General features: G+C 42.2%; 1 protein-coding gene across 2 annotated transcripts; it reads right to left on the reverse strand.

The window, feature by feature from the left end:
* Positions 1 to 210: 210 nt before the first annotated feature.
* LOC139654478 (F-box/LRR-repeat protein 7-like) lies at positions 211 to 21042 on the reverse strand. Of its 2 annotated transcripts, XM_071531552.1 has the most exons (5): positions 20896 to 21042; positions 16694 to 16783; positions 3392 to 3446; positions 2829 to 3352; positions 211 to 1678 (listed from the first exon to the last, which is right to left on the reverse strand). In XM_071531552.1, exons 1-5 carry the CDS (start codon positions 20930 to 20932, stop codon positions 942 to 944), a joined length of 1443 nt encoding a protein of 480 aa, XP_071387653.1. In that variant the 5' UTR covers positions 20933 to 21042; the 3' UTR covers positions 211 to 941. The 2 variants fall into 2 exon arrangements, with proteins under 2 accessions (XP_071387653.1, XP_071387652.1); XM_071531551.1 differs by having other exon boundaries at positions 2829 to 3446.
* Positions 21043 to 21493: the final 451 nt, after the last annotated feature.

Below are 21493 nucleotides of genomic sequence, written 5' to 3' on the forward strand. Positions count from 1 at the left end.
CTTTGAACCCACGCGGTTCAGTCCTTAAAGGGCAATACAACTCTGTTTATGAATCCATATATGGTATTCCTTCATACTTCCTTAATATCAATGCTCACAAACACATGCACAACCTGAAATTTGTACCATTACATAAGATTTTACTGGAATGGTAATGAAGGGTTTAATAAAACGCTCACAGTTGGATAGATTTTGAAGGCATTTATTGGCGCAGTTATAGCAGCAATGTGTTCCTGTTCATTTTAAACAATGGTTCCATACCACTTTTTTTTTTCTATTTGGCAGTGAGATTCCTCTGGCTAGTGATAAACTATAACTGACAGTACTTCAATTGGCAAAATCATCTGAAACATGACACTTTGAGCTCAGTGGAAGTGATTGTCAGTAAAATTGCTTAAAGTGCATATGCACACAACATAAAGGAGGAACATTTGAAGTACTTAGTGAAACTGACTAGGTTATAGATCTGCTCTGTTGCTGGGTTAGCTACATTCTTAGTGGCTTAGTTTGAAGATACTTGCTGTTTATAAATAGGTGTAGTAATGCATGATAATGATTATGCTTCAGGGCCTTAAGGTGATGATGAAAACAATGAATATTACAATGCATTTAAATGGTAACACATCTGTACCCAGTGCTCAATGTTGTAGCATGTAGCATGTAGCATTACATTGCATGGTGACGTGGAACAAAATGTAATACACTGAAATACTGTATTTCTCCACCTTTTTACAGATAAATATGTTAAATACATTCTATGGAAGTATTTTCAAAGGGCAGCATTATCAACAACCATGCAGATTAAAAAGAACAATTTTGGCGAATATTGCACACCAGTTTCCAACAAGTCCTGACACATCAGCCACCAAAACTCTGCCAACACCATAGCAGGAATATTAAAACATCCACTTGTCAGAAGACCAATCCAAAAACCCGCCATCTCAGTAGAAAGCAGGGTTTGTGTGCTCAATGACGCAGCGCCTGCAGTGGCGTCTGACAAACCGCAGTGCGTCTGGTGAAACCTCGCAGTCCTGCACGTTGAGAAGCTGCAGCTCGCAGCAGTTGGCTGCCAAAGCCATGAGTCCTCTGCCTGTCACGCTCTCACAGGCCCGCAGACTGACCCTCCTCAGGCCCTGGCAGTACAGAGCCAGCTGCTCCAGCCCGCTGTCCGACACCAGGGGGCACTTACCCACATCCAGGGACTTCAGCTTTGGGCAGCTCCTGGCCAAGTGACCCAGGCCGTGGTCCGTCAGCCCCTCGCAACCCCTCGCGTTCAAGTAGCGCAGACGCGGGCAGTAGCGAGCCACGTAGCGCATGCCCACGTCCGTGATGCGGGTGCAGTGAGCCACGCTCAGGTAGCGCAGGCAGCCCTCCAGGCGGGCCACCTCGCGCAGGCCGAAGTCCCCTACCAAGCGGCAGTCACTGAGGCTGAGCTCCCTTATGGAAGGGCAGTGGAGAGCCAGGTGACGCAGGGCTTCGTCCGTCAGCCTGGTGCAGCGACGCAGGTAGAGGTGAGTTAGGCGGGGGCAGTGGGAGGCGATGGTGCGCAAGCCCTCGTCCTCCAGGGAGAAGCAGTCAGTCATGTCCAGATAGTGGATGGAGATCTGCTGGCCATGCAGTGGGGACAGCTGGAGCGAGGCCTCCTGGGTAAGGCTGATGCACGTCACCTTGGAACAGCCTGTAGGAAGGGGAAGCAGCAGTTATTGGCTCTAGTTCAGTCAACAATCACAGAAGCAAACACTCTCTCCCCAATGTAGACTGCTCATGTCTTCACAGATACTCTCAGTATTGAAGGCTAAGCAAAGCTATGAAAGGCCACTTGAGGGTGCCAGAGTGAAAGCTGTTCTGTTTGGCTAAGTGCCTGCAATGAACTGAAGCAAAGGCATGAAGAACTTCTGAGTGCAAACAACTTGAAGAAAACCAAAAAGGGGTCAGTTTTCAGGGGGAAAAAATGCGGACATCCTTTCCAGTTAAAGAAATATACTTCATTTCATTATTTGGAGCCTTTAAAATAAAAACCACAAGTGTTTGAAGCTATTTTTACAACAAAGGGCTTACTTCCTCTTGCTAATGGTGCAGACTTTGCTCTGCCACCAAAGTCCTGTCCAAGTCAATGTTTTTTGTGTCCCTTCTTTAATGAAAGCAGCAGACTGGTCCTCTTACTCATGTTGAGGTAAGTCCTGCTTTCAGCTAAAGAAAGCCTTTCAACTCCCACATGGGAGCTTAAGACTGGCAGAGCTTCTCCTGCTCCTCTAATGTTTTTCCCAGCTTCAGGAGAAATGGCTGAGAGGGACTGAGAAGAAGAGGTACGTCCACAGATGTGTGTGATGTAAGGTAGCAGCCACTCCTCAATAAAACCGTGAATGATCCTGCTCTAAGTCAGTAATCAAGAGAGGAGATATTCTACACTGCAAAAAACATCTAACTTAATGAGTTATTTAGTCTTCAAATCTTTTTTTTTTTTTTAAAACAAAAGAAAAATTCTGCCAATGAGGTGAGATAACTCCACCTGTTTCCATTGTAGCTTCACTTGCTTCAGGAATTTTCTAGAAATGAATGTCAATATCTCGAAACAAAGTCAGAATAAGGCAGATCACTGGGCTACTATCAAGAAAATGACACTTCATTTTTACAAAATTCTTGAAACAAGTTGATTTGCATTGGAAACAAGTGAAATTATCCAAGCACATTGGCAGATTTTTTCACTTGTTTTAAGTGAGTGCAGTGAATTGTTTGTTATAGAAGTGGAATAGAATAGTTAGTTATGGGATTTCTGCTTTACAAACACAAGATGAGCGTAAGAGAGCGCTATTCACTATTCTATTTACCTGAGAGGTTCAGGTGTTCCAGGTTGGGACAGCGGGACACCACCTCAAACACCGCCTCGTTGGAGATATTATAACAGCCAGCGACCTCCAGGCGACGCAGCTCTGGGCAGCACTGAGCCACTACATGCAGCCCGCGGTCAGTGAGCCTTTTGCAGCCACTGACCACCACTGTCTCCAGGGTCAGGCACACATTAGGGGTGTCCTGGCACAGCCGGTGGGTCAGAACCCTGATGGCGCGGTCGGCGTGCAGCAGCTCTCCCGTTAGCCGGACGGTGCTCCACAGCCTCGGGTCCCACGCCAGGTTGTACCAGCGGCGACACACCCGCGCACAGCGGCACAGCTGATTGGTGGGGAGATGAGAGAAGATCTGCAGGAGGGCGTGGTCGGGCAGGAGGTCGATGGGGGCGTGGTGGTGGCTTTTTGATTGTCGGGAGCGTGTGTGAGTGCCTGGCTGAGGGTGAACCACGGCGACAGTCTCAGCGGGGGCAGAAGAAGAGGAGGAGGAGTTGGTCTCATGGCCGTTGCTGGAGAGCGCTGGTGAGGAGAGAGAGGAGGACTTGGACGGAAGGATAAGACCAGGGCTCGGGGTGCTCAGAGTCCGCGTGCTCGAGTCCAAACCTGAATAAATTGGGGAAAGAGAGAGAGAGAGAGAGAGAGACAGAGAGAGAGTTAATCTCCGGCTAAAAAAAGGAAGGAAAAGAAAAGGAAGGAAAAAGGCTTGAGATGTCAGAGAATCTATAACCCAGATACAAATTTTCCCCAGTAAAGTCCTCATTGTTTGGAAAAGTTTCTGTTTTTGAACTATTTTCCTATCAAACAGTTTATGTCATTATTCAAAACCCCTCTACCTCTCAAAGACGCTGTGAATGTGGCACCTACTGTATCAACTTCTATTACAAGGAAAATTCCACCCTCGGATACTGTTGCAGTTATATATCCTCAATCTGTGATGTTCAGTGCATTCCAGGAGGTATTTTGCGATGAAGTGTTGGAATTTAGTTTTTTTTGTTATACCCACTTTCCCTCAGCCTGCCTCAGCTACTTCAGTTAGTGATTTCCTACATTTCCCAGAATGAGTTTTGACAACCCCAAAGAATGTGTGTGGACTTGTTGCATTCAACTTTGGGTTTTAAATGTTGGTGGAGACAGCAATAACAATAACAATAGAGATAGTAAGAGCAAGTGAGTGAGTGAGTGAGTGAGTTTCCAGTCAAGAAAAAGTGAGCTTTGTGCCCCTTATACTACAGTATACATGTATTATGGCTGCATTGCATTATGGTCTATTGAGGCTACTGTCAGTGGAGCGATTAGTATCTCTTCCTCGTCTACGATGGATTTCTCCCTGTAGGATTGTTGAACATCGGTTCAAAATGGCGGCTCTAGAAATACACCCTAGCTCTTTGATTCTGAGGGACTGACACCGAAACCCGGTGTTTACTGTTGATGTTTTAGATCATTGAAAAAACTGTTCCTATTAAACTCCATTGTAGTTGCACTGGAAATATCTTGTCTATGTTTGGCCAGTTATCCATGGAAGTAAGAAAAGTACACCACCAAACCGGGCAAAGAAATGCAAGGCCCTTGGGCAATAGCTGTTTTAACAGTGTTTGTTAGCAGTGTTAGTGTTTTAGGGGTAATTTTTCCTTTTAGCCCTTCAAGCACAGATGGTGCCACAGCCACACCAGCTTTTATCATCAATGGTTAAGTGCTAAGGTTTCCATGGATCTTGTTATCATGTTTTGGGATGTTTGTGAAAAAAAAAAAAACAAGTGTCGAGTTTATCTTCCAGGCACTTGGGCAGCAGTCACAGGGCCTCTTCATCACAGGAACTCAGTGGGTTCAAAGCAAGCAGCTGAGCAGTCTGGTGCTGCAGCTGACAGTATATGGTTAGTCCTGTGTAAACACTGAGGCCCTCCTGATAGATGTGCACTGATTGCCGCCACGTCTAGAGACGCAGCCGTGTGAAGCGGTGGCTGGATCCCATCACTGTGGCGTGAGACGGTGGAGGCCGCCGCCTTCTTTGGCCGGGGCGTTGGATCTGATTCGCGGGGTCGACCCATCACGCTGGGACACTGAGTGCTCTCCTCTGATGCTATCTGCGTCTCCTCATCACCCCTCCAGCTCGCCTCGTCCAGTCTTGAAGAGTTCACTTGGATTGATAGTCATCACTAAAAGCCTTTGAAAGTAGTCACTAGTATGATGTCACCAACGGCTGTCCAACTGTGGGAGCCTGAAGGCTTTATCGGCTAAAAATGAGGTATTAGCATCTGTCTAAATAGGAATCTTATGGCTCAGTGTTATGTGATGGTAGGGGCAAGTTTAGTATGAATTAATCTCTTCAATTCAATTTTCTCTAGTGAGTCTTCTTCATGAAAACAAACTTACAGAATGTGGGAACTGCTCTCAAGTTAAGACTTTCATTCCAAAACGCAATATATCCATTTTGGACTTTTTTGGACAAAAGTTTCCGTAACATTAGTGCCTAGTATGAAAAATACAAGTGCTTATATCTTCCCATGTTACGACCAAAATCAAATCAAAATCTGAAATCTTAAGGCAGTTAATACCTTCAATAATTCATAACTCATAACTCATTGATGAGTTCATTTTCTCAGAGTAGATGTTAAATTTTCCAAATGTTGGATATCTCATTTTGGAATTAATTAATTAATTACTATTTAATTATTCCAAATGACTCCCCAACATAACACATGGTGGTAATAATTTATGTTATACTAACCTTTGAGTGTATGAACAAATTAATATAATATTAAGAATTGGAACATATAATTGCATTGTTACAACAGTGTGTCACCTGTGTGTTAACATAAAATTAGGTTGCTTAATTAATACTTTTACAATACTGACCAGACATCAGAATGTGCAGGTTCAGAAATGGGACAGAGGACCATAAATTTCTACTGCCAGTCATGCAGATTCAATAATGTTGGTTTACAGATGCTTCCAGACGGACGTTCAGCTGGTTCTATACGATGTCAGCATTTACATGACAAATGGATATGTCCTGCCTGTCATATAGATTTGTGCGCTAGGACAGACGGGCGGGCAGTGACACTCCTAAAGACGGTCCTGTAGATCTGTATTCCAGACCGCGGGTCAGTCCGCCTCTGATGACATCCACAGGTTCATCCTCCCGGGGGAACATGTCCTCAGATTCACAGCTAAGCACTTTAAAACTCCCTCTTGTATGCCTTAAAACTCTCGCGCACACACACAAACACAAACAAAATAAGCATGAGAATCACTGTCCAAACAGCATCAAACACTCAGGCACATTAAAAATCTGTAATTTAGCTTGTGGCAAACAAATTTTATTCTGCTTTTATGAGGATGTTGGGACTTTAGGGTTCTCTCAAGGGTTACGGTTGACCTCAGTTTGGGTTTGAATGCGTCTCTTTCTTGTGGGTGGTCGATTTAAATAGGTTCTACTTGAAATATGTGGCATGTTAAGCATTAAACACCAACATGAATAGAGGTTGGGTTATTCCCGAGAAGTCGTCTAACTTATCTTGGCTTGTGCTGCTCTCAAATGGCTTTCGCTGACGATAATACACTTCATAGCTTATACAAAGGATTTTATGGTCCGAAGTCAAAATTGATTAAATACCTCATATATTTCAAATTTCACACGCCTGTCCAAATATTTCATGATGGCAATGGTGGTTCTGAGCTTTTGTGTTTATTCAAGTACTTCATAAATATTGGAAGATTCCTGAGTTAATACCTAGTGTTTGTGGATTTATCCAACATGACTGGAGCCACACACTGCGCAACACAGCACTATACAAACAACTGGAAGTCAGTATATTCTTGACATCTGGTCCAAAGGGGCCTATGTGATTCCATTTGCTTCACTAAATAACATGAGTATTGATAATGCAATGATATCTATACTTAACTGCATAAAAAAACAACATCAAAAACAACATCAAAAAGATCTACATGTTTGGGTCTTGCGGTGCCAAAATCATGACATCCAGGAGAAGATCAGATTTTCCACTTGTGCATGCCTGACACAAACACATTACTTGAACCATTAGTTTTGATGGATGAATGAGGTACTGTTTCATTATCCAAATCCAAGCTAATGCAATGGATTTTGCACGCAAGAGACAAACTCAGCTGCCACTGGCCAAGGAGCAACTTCCAAATTGCGTAATTACATGTGTCACTGATCATAAGAACGTTCCAAGCTCGGAGAATCACAGTGCTACTAATTAGAGTACATTTCCCCCCCTTCCCTTCCCTTCCCTTCTCTCTAAGCCACGCTTTCACACAGCTGGTGGGAAAAGTTAAATGAAGACAGCTTTCCATTTGCTTTGTTTCAACGCATTATGGATAGATAGCACCTTCTTTTAGGAAGAGTACGACTTTAAAAGATGGATACAAGAAAGGATGATATCTAAGAATGAAGTTTTCCCAGAAAGACACTGGTGATGTTGACTGGTTAAGCGAGACATCTGTTTTTAAAAACACCACTGACCACTGATCCTGCATGCACACTGCAGTTGCAATCCGTATTTAAAACCTGCTCTTGCAGAAAAGTATTGAGACCCACATTCTCAGAGAACACACACTACTGTTTGCCATGGCGCCCAACCTCAGCAGTTATGAAAAATTGTGAGCTTGATTAAAAACAGAGTTTTACAATAAACTCTAGATTCCAGCCTCGGCATCAGTCAGCCTTCACTAGCTAGAGCATGACTTATAAAAGTTGAACTTCCCTCTGTGGTTCTACACATTGTCTGCTATAGTGTTCAAAGACACTCAATCCAGTCCCAAGAGTAAGACAAACACGCACTGTCTTTCAAAGCCATGTAGACACTCCTTTTGACAGTCTAAATTAATTATTATTCTACTGCATGCTATTGGCCCTGGGTAAATAAAGAGGCACCGCCTTAGACATAAAAAGTATGCAGACAAAAAACTGCCAGACATAACACAAAGATCCAGATGAAACAAATTACTGTAGGTACCTGTAATAAAAAAAAACAATCACAATCCTTCAGGTACAGAAAGAATATTGTCATGCCTGAGATGGTATAAAGGTTAAAATCCTCACATCTGGAACCACATTTTGCTCTGAAGGGCCTATTTCTTTGGGATAAAATCCAGGACCACACCAAGTCTGTTCTACTACATCTTCACATACACAGCGTGCCTCTCAACTATTCTGTCTCAAAAAAGAAATTCTACTACTACTACTACTACTACTACTACTACTACTAGCAGTTGGACTGTTTATCTTCTAAACAAAACTAACTAAATTCTACCAACAGACCCAAAATAATCTCAGTTATCAACTTTATCATTGCTTTTTGGAAATAATGGACAAGTTAGGAACATATACCTGCAGTTCCCAACTCTGAGCATGAACTTTTCCGTAACTCTCACTCACTGCTGAAATGTGTGTAAATTGTGTCGTGTTTTATATCTCTCTGTAGCTTGCAAACCTATCATTAACAGAACAAATATCATGCAGCTGGTTAAACTTCTCTTGAAGGTGCTGCGAGTGCAGATGGTGGAAGATTCATTTTGGTTTGGGAAAATCAGAGGGAAAATAGTCGAACATCTGGTCTTTTCCCTGGACAAAGAACAACGGGGCAGTGGGAAAATGAAAGAGAAACTCATGCATTTTGAATGTGCATATAGCCACAGCAAGGCATACTTGGCTGAAATCATTTGCCACTAATGCCGAAATCTATGATGATCCACAGCAGTCCCCCAGCAGGATCCCATTAACATCAGCTTACCCCAACTTCTGGGACACATGTGGAGCATCCTTTGATACCAGAAGTTTAATGTAAATCAATCGGAGTGATCACTGGAAAGACAAGATGACTGCAAGATGAAGAGCCGCAGCTGTTTGTTCTGAGTGTTGTAAATGACACAAAGGTTGATACATTTCAGAAAAAGTAATACACACAAACGGATTAAGCCTGGGGAGGGGAAACAGAGGAGCGAGAGGGTTCGGGGAATCATTTGTGGGCCTCCAAAAAGAAAAGAAAAGGGGAAGATAAATTGGCAAAAGAGCCTGCAGACTTTACCAGAGACAGAGACAAGTGCACAGGCAGGGTCAATCCAGACTTTGACGCAGTCTGGTCATAAACTAAAGCTAGAGGGATTCTATTCAGGATCTTGCAGCGCTGTGAAGCGCTGCTAAGACCCTGTCTGGAGCTAGTAGGATTATTACCGCTGCATCTGGCAGAACAGACCAATCCATTACCTCAATGCCATTAGCCCTGTGACATGTTCCTGCTCCTCAGTCTTCTCCATGGTGCTCCTCCCTGCCAAGTCCATGGGGTGGGAGTGATGGGGTGCGGTTATATGATAGGGTGGTGTACAGTATGTGAGGAAATCAGTGACACTCATTTCCTAATCCTGGGTACTTGGGACTTGTGCCTTTCCCTGACCTAAAAATGGTCAGGGAAAGGCACAAGTCAAATCTCTTCCAAATCGATAAAAGAGGGGAAAGTGTTACAAAGAAAATAGCTATTTGACTGAAAAGAGATTGAACAGGATCCATAATGCATATATTTAAAATTCCCAACACTAAACGCCGGTCTGCAAACCCATGTGCTTCAGTTTTTTGAAGAGAAACATCCGACTGAACTAAAGAGAGTGCTATTAGGACAAAAAAACCCATCTGGGTCTATCTTGTGTTTTATTGAATACATGGAAGTTGATATTACTGTACAGTTCGGCGGCTCGGCTATCAGCAAGGCCTTCACTACAGGAAGGTCTTACGTCACTAGACAACCTGAAAGACAATAGGGCCTGGTGGTTCCTTTACAATGTGCACACTAGGACAGGAAACAGACTTCTCAGCTCCACACAACCCCCACACTACTGCTGGACTGCAACTAGTCTCTCACACCGAAGTCGTTTTTGAAGCTTGTGCAGCACCAGGCTTCTCTATGTGTGTGCCAGGCCCTCTGACATGCTTCCCCCCGAAACACTACTAATTTCCTCGGGGCAGCTTTGTGCCTCTGAAGGCCCTACTGTCTGTTCCAAGGACACAATCATCTCCCACACTCTGCCCTCCTTTGTACTTTGTAAATCTTTAGCTGGGGAGGACTGCAGATACTCAAGACATCTGAAAGCCAAACCTAAAGGCTTGACCTACTCAAACTCACTCCTTCAGAGAAGAGCCTTTGTGTGTGGTGAACGCATATCTATTTATCACAGCGCTAATTCTCCAGAACGGAGATGACATTCCAGACTCCAACAGCAATTTGGCACAGGGGACAAAACTGATCCCGGGTTTTGCAAATCACCGGCGTTGAAATATAAGAAGGTGATGCAATCTTTTACAGGTTGTTAAATCAGGATGTCGAGATGGGGAAATGGAGTTTGAAAGTTCTACGCAGGGGATATTGAGTGTGCATGAGTTGGCTTTCAATAGGTTTAACCTTTTTAGTCTTGGTTCTAGTGTGTGTGGACGGCAAGTGTAGAGTGATAGTCATGTTAAATGACCGAGGAGGATAACATTGGCTACGCACAACACACAAGAACTGCAGTTCAGATAGGAATGGAAACACACACACACACTAGCCCAAAGGCTTGATTTGGTTATGATGAGGAGCAAATGTAATGATCTCATGTGGTTAAAGCAGCAGAAAAAGGGAGGTGCAGGGACTTGGGAAACTCAAAAGCTGCGTTCTGTGGAACTGAAAGATGTGAGGCTACACTTTTGACAAAAATGGTTGTTTTGTCTTGGGCAGTAGCAGTGCCATTTTTGCACAATTAAAGCTCTTGTAGAAAGGTTCCTCACAGACAAAAGCAAATGCATGAAATGCTCCAAATCAGCTGGATTAAATTAACCTTTTTTAAAAACCATAGAAGCTTCTGATTTGCCTTACACTTATTTTATTTTTATATAGACAGCATGGAGACTTAATAGTGCAAGTTCAAGGGAAGTTTCAACAAGGGTCATCAATGGTAAACTTGCTCCAAAGGCTGATGCTTAGACTGCCAAAAGTAAAAGTAAATGTTTCTTTGTTCCATTGGAGTTAGGTATTATTAAAGTCAAACTACTGAATAACCATTTCGCTCTATATGGAAGGACCAGGTACTACATGGAACCACTAATGGTTCCTCAAACAAAATGAGTCAGTTAGCAGGTGGTTCTTCAAATAGTGATGGTTCTATAAAACACCATTTATCAAGCCAAGACCCCTAGAAGAATAATGTACAGTGGAGAGCTGTAATTTTCCTCTCATCTACATACTATTGCAGCTTTAGCCACAGCTGACACTTTCCCTCTTACGTAACGAGACAAACCACAGAGCGAGAGGAGAAGGTGATGTCCAATGTGTCAGTTCAGCTGGTCCACAACTGCGGTCATATTGCCACATAAAAGCCCAAAGACCCAGGTGTATAACAGTAAAAACATCACTTGTGAGCCAAAATCTTACAGGCAGCAAGCATATGTTTCGGCCAAGTGGCATCTTTCCCAACTCCTGTCCAACATGCTCCGGCAACAGCACTGAAAAACGGGACTCAGTTGAAGAAACTAAAATGGCAAACGCATTCAAAACAAGAGGGACTGTGTTTCCTCCCAGAGACAGAGAATAAGAAGACTAAGCAGTAATCAGAGAAGAGTTATGAGATGGAGCACTGCTCAACTGCCTTCCTTCCCCTCCTCCTTCAGTAAACGGCTTTCACTTGTTTTCCTTTTTCTCTCGCCCGCCCTTTTCTGTGCATTTTCACTCAAATTTCCTGGCTCTGGGAGCAAGAGAGAAGGCAGGGGGAGGAGCCAGGACAGCTGATGGAGAAAATACGGGGAAAACAGCATTGACATTCTTTTCCTCTCTGTCTTCTCTTCAAATAGACAACTTCCAAAGAGAATTAGGTTGCAAGAGAAGTAAACCATTGGTAATTCTGTTTACAGCTGCTGTAGATAGGCTTGTTGAAAAGGTCTTAAAATAACTGCTGCGTGCTGCTTTGTGTCCTAGTTTGAAATACTCAAAATGGACAAGTTTGTCCTCCAGCGGTCTTGCCCGCAGTTTGCAAGTATAAAACTTCTTGAAGCTCTTAACTTCTGTGCATGAATTGAAAGAAATCTCAAACACTGCTGCTTCTAATCTTCCATAAGCAATCAAACGTATAACATTTGGGATCAATAACACTGGTAGTCTATCACCTGCCAAATATTTCCCTGCAGAAACAGTGAGGCTTCCTCTTCAAACAAAACAAACTTCTCAGCCTGTTTGAGCACCTTTCAACACAGCTGTCGAGCTGCAGAACAAATGCAGCACAAAGTTTCCCCAACGCTCTGAACAGATAAATTTGTCACACTTGCTTGAAGTTTGCCCAGTGTCCATATCATTGTTTGGCTTAGAAGATATACTGCAATAATTACTACAGATGAATGATACATTTTTGATTTAGTGGAGGACAGCCACTTATATCTTTTCACTGCTGTGCATGTCATGACAATGACAGACACAGGCACCTCATTGCAGGCTCTTCCATATTTGGCATAGCAAAAATCAACACTGAAATACGATATATCTAGTTGAGTAAACACAACTAAATGGGTCATCGGAGTGTGAGGTTAGTTTACAGATGAAGTGTAAGGGATTTGTTGCCCTTGGGAGGGCAAAAATATTAACATCGTGGAGACAGGAGCTTTCTCTGCAGAGCTGTTTAGACTGCACAGCTGACCCCCACTCTTCCCTCAGACTAGCCAACGTGGGAATACTCTGACCTGGAGCTGATCAATGTTATGAGGGCATGGTATTTACCATATTAGATTTGAGTCTGTGATTCTATAGCCATCATTAGGAAAGCTGCTCCAGCTAATCAAAACATAATGCAAATCAGATTCATTGGGTTTATAGACAGACTGTATTTGATTCTAAGCATAAAATGAACAGAGATCTGCAGAGATTTAGGATCCGTATGATTTATTGCCTAACCTTCAACCTAATGGGAATTTGCATATAAATAGTGACATGTTTGCACGGTAATCTCTTGACACAGTGTTTTCTGGTGTGCAGGCAGAGAGTAAGTCTTCCCCTTCGCTCTTATCACAGTTTCTTTGGTCCTTGGCAGACAGAAAGGAAGTAGGCATGTGCATTGTTCCCACCATTCCCTGTTTCTCAGCTACCTTCCTGGTGCCGTGACAAATGGATGAAGGAGTTAACCCCATAGCATGGCTGCTTTGACATGATCAACGTCCCTCTGAGTCTGTGTTATATCCGAGGCTGAAGCTTGACACCAATGCCAGCTGATACAGCAGGATCAAAACAGCGGTTTCCCAAAGTTACAAAATAGAGGCCACGCATCGAAGGGTGTTGTCAGTTCTGCTCCTGCACGCTACTGCCATGTCTGAGGCACATTCCTGAGGTACCCCTGAGTATGGGTGTGCCAAAGCAAACCCTGGAGGCCCAGACACTGCGGGGTCATAGTTTAACCCCTGCTGTGAGACACTCAGCTCCATCCCACAGGAAGGATTTACTGTACAGTACTGCGCATTTCAGTCTGCAGCTAATAAGCATCTCAACTGGGTCAGGCCACCACAAGCCCTTCTAAATAATAAATGAAAACAGAGACACATTGCAAAAGCACGGCAGATGACTGCCCGGCTCTTTTTGTTTTCAAACTTTGCGAAGAGGACAAATGAGAATATCTTTCTCATTTTGATTTTGTGGGGGAAAACATGTCAGGCCAGCAAAGAGGGGCAATGACCTACTTTCCATCTGTATACTGATGCAAATTAGTCTTAAACGTATCTAGGAATAGATGATTCCAAACTATATACATTTATACTGATGCAACAAGACATATTACTACGAAACACTTACCTTGTCAAATTCAATCTTCCAGACCATCAATATTAATTTTAGCAGAAAGACAATACTCCAGCATGAAGAGCAGAGCATTGTGCTAGCCCTCCATCCTAATCTGAATACTCCCAATGTGTGGTGGGGATACAGACCAGACTGCTTCCTGATTAGTTTAGTGGACCACAGGACTGGGTGGGCACAGAGTGTATGATCTGTCAGTGTGTGTGTGTGTGTGTGTGTGTGTGTATCTGTGTGTGTGCGTGTGTTTGTGTGTGTGTGTGTGCATCCATGTGTGTGTATGCCTGTTTAAGGAGGGGGGATTTGACTGTGGCTGTGGCGGTTCCAGACCATGTAATTACTCCCACTTAGCAGGGAGAAAAAAATAACAATTTCGGTCATAACACAGGAGGGAAATTATGGTCGGGTAGCCACTGGCCACGGTATATACTCTCTCTATATATCTATCTGCACAGGTTGTTCTCCAGGCAGACACATTCAGGACAATTATCAATTTCCCATAATCCCCTGCTCGGAGTTCCAGCAGCTCTTTCGATGGAGAATTCCCAGTGAGTCAGCATTTAATTTCCGCCAGTTCAACGGAGCCGCATGAGTAACAATAACCTCCCTTGTCTGAAAGCACACTCTGAACTGAACTGAACTGACCAGCGGGGTAAAGCTCACTAACAGCTAATTGGATTGTTCATCAGTGAATTAACCTCGCTAAATGTGGAGAGGGATTGGGGGATGTTAAGCCAGTGGCAGCACGCGGATACTCCTTCATACTGAAAAGCAAACATACTAATTCACATACATTTTGCATGAAACCACAATTGTATCTGATGTTATATGAGGAATTTGCCTGACGCATTCTTCTCTCCGCTCCATTCTGTTCTCTCTAAGCAACACCTTGAAATCTCGAGCTGACTGACAGTTACAACTACAGGCTATGGCTGGCATTTGTTTTCTTGTGGCCAGCTGTAAACCACAAGAATACCCCATTCATCAAGCTCAAAGCAAATTTAAGATTGGTGATGACTATGCATGAGAGGCCTGTGTGTATATATATATATAGTATATACTGTATGTGTGTGTGTGTGCGCATTTCATAACTTTGTGAGCGGCGAGAGGGTTCTGTGTCTATCAAAAAGACGTTTGATCTTTGTTTACACTGTATTGCCATGTCTCTACCACACTGGATAACGTTGATATATTCTGGGATTGTATGGTGTAAACTGTAATCTGTTTTTATTGTGTCAAATCAAGGGAAGCGCTTCCTATGTCAGGAAGTGATCATGGTTGATTGACTACAAATGGACACCTGTTTCTTCCTGTGCTAGATACCTGATGAAGACCTTGAGTTGAAACGTTGTGCACTAGTTGAATAAATGTGGGAGAACTGGAAGCAGTGTGCTGCATTCTTTTTTAATACTGAAAAGAAGTACCAGCTGGCAAGATATCCAACTCAGCTTTTGCTGGTAGTCTCAGAGGAAAACAGAGATGCCACTTTATATATTTTAAGTTTATTATATGCTTTAAAGGTGGAAAAAAATGTATGATTTTTACTGTCCCATAACAAAATCACCATAATATATCTTTAGGGGGTTGATAGGGTTGTCATTTCTCAAGCCAAAAAAGCAAATGACAAAGCAGTATTATCATTACAGTATTTTGTATTGTATTGTATATTGTGTGATATATTACCTCTTCACTAGAAATTTCTGTTGAATCTCTGCTCTGATTAGCTGCCTTATTCGTCTCTGTTGTGAAAATGTGACTATTATTTATGTTAGTTACAGGCCACCGTAAACTGTACCAGACATCTGTTGATGTTGCTGCAATTCCTTGGTTGCTGATAGAGGTTGATAAAAGTCATAGATTACTCAATGGCCCTTTAAGTGTCCCATCATTGGTAAACACCTCGCACTATATAAATGTTTTCTGTACTAATTTAATTGGATAAAAAACTGGGGTTAGCTGCATGTTAGACTGCTCTTGTAAAACTTAAAAGTTATAGAAATGTGAGATAAGTTGTATACTCTCATGTCCTACCTTTTTACTGCAATTTTCAAAGCTAAGCCACAGAAAAATTGACTACAAAATCAGCTAGGTTCTGCTGAGAAGTTTACTGAGAGATATAAGGTTTTTGCAAGACCCTAGGGTTCTTTTATTTATTTATTTTACCTTTATTTTCCCAGGAAGTCCCATTGAGAAGCAATTTCTCTTTTACAGGGGAGACCTGGCCAAGAGGCTGCACTGATGATATATCACCTGGCATTACAGTACTTTCTGAGCTATGACTATGAGAGCTGAGGCCTTGAAGAGCTGTACAAAGCATAGCACGAACTCAAAAAAACACGATTCTTTATTCCTATGGTTTGTTTTGTTCTGTAGAAAAATCAGCTCCTTTGATTGACACTCTGTTAAAAGAATTTACCAGACAGATCCTCATTCAAGACAGCTGCTGTTGACAAGAGGCTTCAAAAGGCATCTGTCAGCCATAAAGTATTTTTGTACTATTACAGTGAGCATACAGTTTACATTCACAACACATACACTGCTCACAAAGAGGAGCAGTTCCCTGCAGTGAGGCTGCCAGGTTGGAGGATTGCCTGGGCAGGCGGTGGAGCCGGGGAGGAGAGAGGGAGCCAGAGAGCCGGAGACGAGGAACAACAACGTCTGACTGGAAGGTGAAGTTTGACTCTCTCATTTTCACTCCCCACACCGTCTCCGTCTCCTGCAAACTCCCTCTCTCGCTCTCTCCTCTCTCTTCACACACATACCTCCCTCGCTGGCAACACTTAAGGCCTGATATTACCACAGTTTAGATAAGCATTCTTCCACCATGAGAAGCCAGGAGAAATGCCTTTGGCTTCTTGGTTCTGATGGGAGCTGCGAGTTTGTTTTCAATTTAGGGTTATCCCAGGAACACACAGGTTTCTCCAAAAATAGGCAGTACAGAGAGTGGATGAGGGGAAGAGGGGAGGGAGGTGGGAGAAGAAAAGGAGGGAAAGAAGGGAGGGGAGTTTGGTTAATGAGCACCAGATGCCTTACCTTCGGTGGTAGCCACATTCTTTGGAGCTTTAGTTGGTGTGTGATCTGTACTCGAACTTATGTCAGAAGAGATGCTTGAGCTCCCTTTACCTGTAGGGAACATGTCAAGAAAAACAGAAACTAGGTTGACACAGGATAGCAAACTTGAGTTTAATTTAATGTCATATTCTGTATGTTGCTGTCCTGTGAGACGCTTGTAACCCCAGATTTTGTGTTTTTCTTTGCTTGAATTGAAAGTTTGCACAGCACTTCATATGCAGAATTGAAGGTTCTTTATCCTAGAGCATCTGAAAAGTAATCTTTCAGAAATATATGGATGTCAACCTTTTCTTAATTCCTGAAGATTACTTTGTGTGGAGATATGGGCTTTACTCTTGAAAGAGGTGGAATCTCACTTTGATGATGTTTTAGTATGGTAAGGAGGTATGAAGTGTAATGAAAAATAAGCCCCATCGCTCTCTCCTTTCATGACTTTTATGTTCCTCAATTTTGGATGAATAGTTAGCCTTGGCAAATGCACAAAGTCTCTGCTCGTTTGTTTGAGTAAGTGTCCCTTCTTGATATTTGGAAGAAGAATAAAAGTTTCCAGAAATCCCCTTTAGCCTTTACTTCCACGGGGAACCAATGAGGAAACAGTCCTGAGCGAGATACAAGTAATCGCTCTATCTGATGTATGATTACAGTTCTATGTGTCATCAACAGCATACTTCTCAGGTCATTCAGCCTGCAAAACAGCCACTCGAAAGTGCCTTTTATTGCCTTTACATTGATTTACAACTTTTACTTTATGAGCTGTGCTTGCATTAATCCATTTTAGTCCTTTATATCTACACAGGCAGAGTATTACAACTAAAGATATAACGTTGATGACCTTGCATAGGAGCACTGAATTTCAACAAGATGTCCTTTCAGAGTGTGCCTCTTTGCTGCTAGAGAGCCATAGTCTTGCAAGCTATGGGGACTGCAGGCTGCCTGTGGAGCAGTTGTTTATTGCACTTCATTCCTCTGTCAGATCATAAATGCGGCTTTGTGGCTTTCCTGAGACTAAGTATGTGCCTTTTACCCAGCATGACAGACTGAGAGGTATTCTCAAACAGTCAAACAGTCACACCCACATGCACGTCAAGTGCAGCCATCTAAATAGAGTCGACAGCTGCCAAAAACAGTAGTAAATATGAAAGCTTGTGAGGGAGAAAGCGATCTGAGCCAGCTATTATAATAATGTATATCCAAGAAAATGCTATACATTGAGTTTATAATGGTTAAACTAATCTAAAGGTTACAAGACTGACAAATTTCAAGTTTAACCCCGTCTTGCAACCAGAGTATGCACACTCACCCTCCAAAACACACACACAGACACACACACACACACTCACAGAATTATTTAAAACCAATGCAGCTCATATGGTATGAGTATGGTATAAACGACATGTTGTGGTGACATCACTGAGCCAGCACATCTGCTACGGCTTCCACTACAGTCCTCAGAAATGAGTCAGATATTCATGGCTGAGGAGCTTGCAGATGTCCACTTGAGAGAAAGTCCTCCATCAATATCTTAGCTGAGACAAAATAACAAGATTTTAATGTTTCGATGGTTTCAGGATTCCTCTCCGGGGCCTTTGGTCTGACACATGTAGATCTTTGCGAGGCGCCTCAGAATTGTTTGCTGTCTTTTATGGACAAAACAACTTTCAGAAAAGCTCCTGCTTCCTGTCTTATGCTTATATAATGTGTTGGAGGACAGTTGCTGCATATTTGTTACCAATGTGTAATTAATTGTGGAGTCGGACTTGAAAACAGATGTGGACAGATGGACTGCAGTATTTTGCTCTTGTAATTGATACACTGGTATTAGACACTATCAAGATGGCTGTAACATGACTATGCATTATTTTCTTTTGAGAAAGCATGTAACAATACTTCAGATACTTGGCATGGACAGCAGTCCATATAAGTACAATGTTATTTATAGATAGGAGTTAATACATCAGACTATTGGTTAGTATCTTCCAACAGTAGCCATGTTGTGGTGAGTTATCACAGACATTTCCACTGTATGAGAAAATGTGCCTTAAACACCTTGAAACCCCCCAAAGGTACCCCATCTGATGAAGAAGACACACTCACATCTGAGGTGTCATTTTTTTCCTGCAAAGTTGTTCATAAGCTAAGTAATAAAGGGGAATACTACTAATACTGCTTTGGTGTAGGATACTCCAGGCAATATTTGTTGATTTATAAATCTCTACCTTAAAACCAGAAAATTAAATTAGTTCTTGGGTGGACACAAAAAGTACGAGTTCCAAGTGGGGAAGTTAGGTTAGAGCTCTGATATCCTCATCTTAACGCCAGGTGATGCCACATCAACAAACAGCACAGGGGTCTATGGTGACTTTGATTGAGCTGTTTGCTTTTAGAGCTGTCTGCACTAATGTAGGATGAAAAAGTATGCCAAGAGGTGCAAACTCGCCAAGTGCCAACTATAAATCATCTGTTATCTTATCTGTGCTAGCAGTGGTCAAGACCTTGCAAGGTGACTATTATTCAGCAACAAACCTAAAAGCTCCATAGCCAACATCAGTTTTTTTCCACCTAATGCTTGAATGTAAAGGAGCTCACTGGTCCAAGATCAGTCGTCGCAAATTCATGAGTTCCAAGTTGCTATGAACTGGGTAAGACCCATCTGGAGCTGCTCAGCAGAAAATGGAGAAATCACTTTTTTTTTTCCCAATTATTTTTTCAATGACTTTTTCTACCTAAATTGGCTTAATTCCATTGTAATATAAATTCTGCAGCAGAAAAAAGTGGCAGCCCCAGAAGGAGCAGGTCCAGATTTTATATCTTGGTTCCAATCTCTAGTTGTTGGCCTATGAAGAGAGCAGATTGGAGTTTTATTTATACAAACATTACTAATGTGGAGGCTGAAATGATTTATTTAGTTAAACATCAACGGGCGGAGCTGAAGAACCACAATTTTTCTGAGTGACACCTCTCAGGTTAGCATATTTTTTCATGAATGTAGTCATTTTGTGTATTTTCAAGGTGTCTAATACACATTGTAACATGAACTGGAAGCATATGGCAGTGAAGAATGAGCACAAAATGGCTACCAAATCAAACAACAATGGTCAAGGATTTTGGACAAAAAACTCTGGAATTAGCTCATATCAAGATAAGAATGACTGATGATGTCAAAACACTGGTCATGTCCTTTAACCCAGCTAGACTTGCAGGGATAAGTTAAAAAAAAAATCTCATAGATTACTATTTGTTGTTGTTTGAATGGGGCAAGACTGCAGTATGAATATGGTCATTTGGTCTTTTGTTGTTGAGTATTAGGAATAAAATATGGTTAAATGTGTGAGATAGGCTAAATGTTTTACTAAACTTCACTTTATTCCTAAATAACTGCTACTGGTCAAAACTTTCATCTGTGCTATAAACTTCAACTTAAAGACCTATGATACGAGTCAAATGTTTACTATGCAAGTTTGTGTTGCCTTGACATGAATTTAAAATTCTTTAGGGATACTGCGGAAACGAATTGCCTGGAGCAAGATGGACAATAAGGTCAACTAGAAATGGCCATTTCCTGGAGAAAATGTGTGGGCGAGCTGAAAGTTTGCTTCAGCTTGAAATGTTATAAAGTTGAATTCGTTAGAAAGAGCTAATCTTTGAGAAGTTCTTGAAACTTGACCACCAGATGTCACTATTCACTCTAACACCATTCAATTCTATTGGGAATAATATATTTAAGTTACGTAGCCTATCTATAAAAAGTATAAAAAGTTGAGTAACAAAAGTTGAATGCGTCAGCACATATCCTAGAGAGCCTGAATATTTTTGGAACGGAGCCTCCATCTGAAAATATGTAACCTAGAAGAAGTTAAAGTTAAAGTTTTAGTGAGAATCATAATAATAAAGAAATAGTGGGAATAGCACAAGCGTCGCTAGCTTTCAGCTAACTTACTATAATATCCAAGAGCAAAAACTGAAGTATCAGACCCAACAAAACGCACACTGTAACGTTGGCATTTTCAATTTTGTCCAAACCAAGCGCACTCGCCGCATATAACGTTATTTTACACTCGAAGAGCACTAAAGGTCAATCTAAATGGATTTGTAGGCAAAACGTTCTTTAAAAGTCGAATGTAAAAAAAACAAACAGATGTTTTAGTGATAATTACAGCACTTACCCTCGCTTCCATACTGTTTTCCATTGTTCGCACCCATTGTAAAGAATACATAATCTATGCGCAAAACTCGGTTTATCAAAAGTAGTTAAATTCCAAAGTAACAGACAGTCTTTCCAGGAGGAGATAGGCTAGACAGGGCCGCTGACTCTGACTCCAAATAGTTAATCCAGATGTTGAACAGAGAACGCCTCAACATTACGCAAACCTAGAATCCAGACTTCAGCTCCCAACAATGTAGACTCGCTATATCTGAACATCCCCGGGCTGCGTTGTTCACAAAAATCCCGATTCGTGGAGCAGGCTATCGAGAAAACTTTCTCAACTGCCCTAAATGGTAAGCAGCTGTTTATCAGGTTGAGTGCGGCCAGTCACAGCCGCCAAGCAACTTTCTTGAGGACGCAGAGCAGTCGGCCAGTGGATTTGGATTTAAAGAGCCCGCAGACCAAGGAGGGAGATGTGGATATTAAAAAAAATAAAAAACACAAAAGACAGGAGAGGCCGTGCTTCACTGCGAAGTTAGAACAGCTACGAGACGTTGTTGGAGACGAAACGAGTGGCGCATTGCTTTTAAAGAGCTGTAAAGGAACGCAAATGTACA

This window comes from Centroberyx affinis, unplaced genomic scaffold (assembly GCF_046629955.1).
Source record: "Centroberyx affinis isolate AG114_WGS23_722 - 3 ecotype Tasmania unplaced genomic scaffold, CSIRO-AGI_Caff_v1 ptg002095l_1, whole genome shotgun sequence".
Classification (NCBI taxonomy): domain Eukaryota; kingdom Metazoa; phylum Chordata; class Actinopteri; order Beryciformes; family Berycidae; genus Centroberyx; species Centroberyx affinis.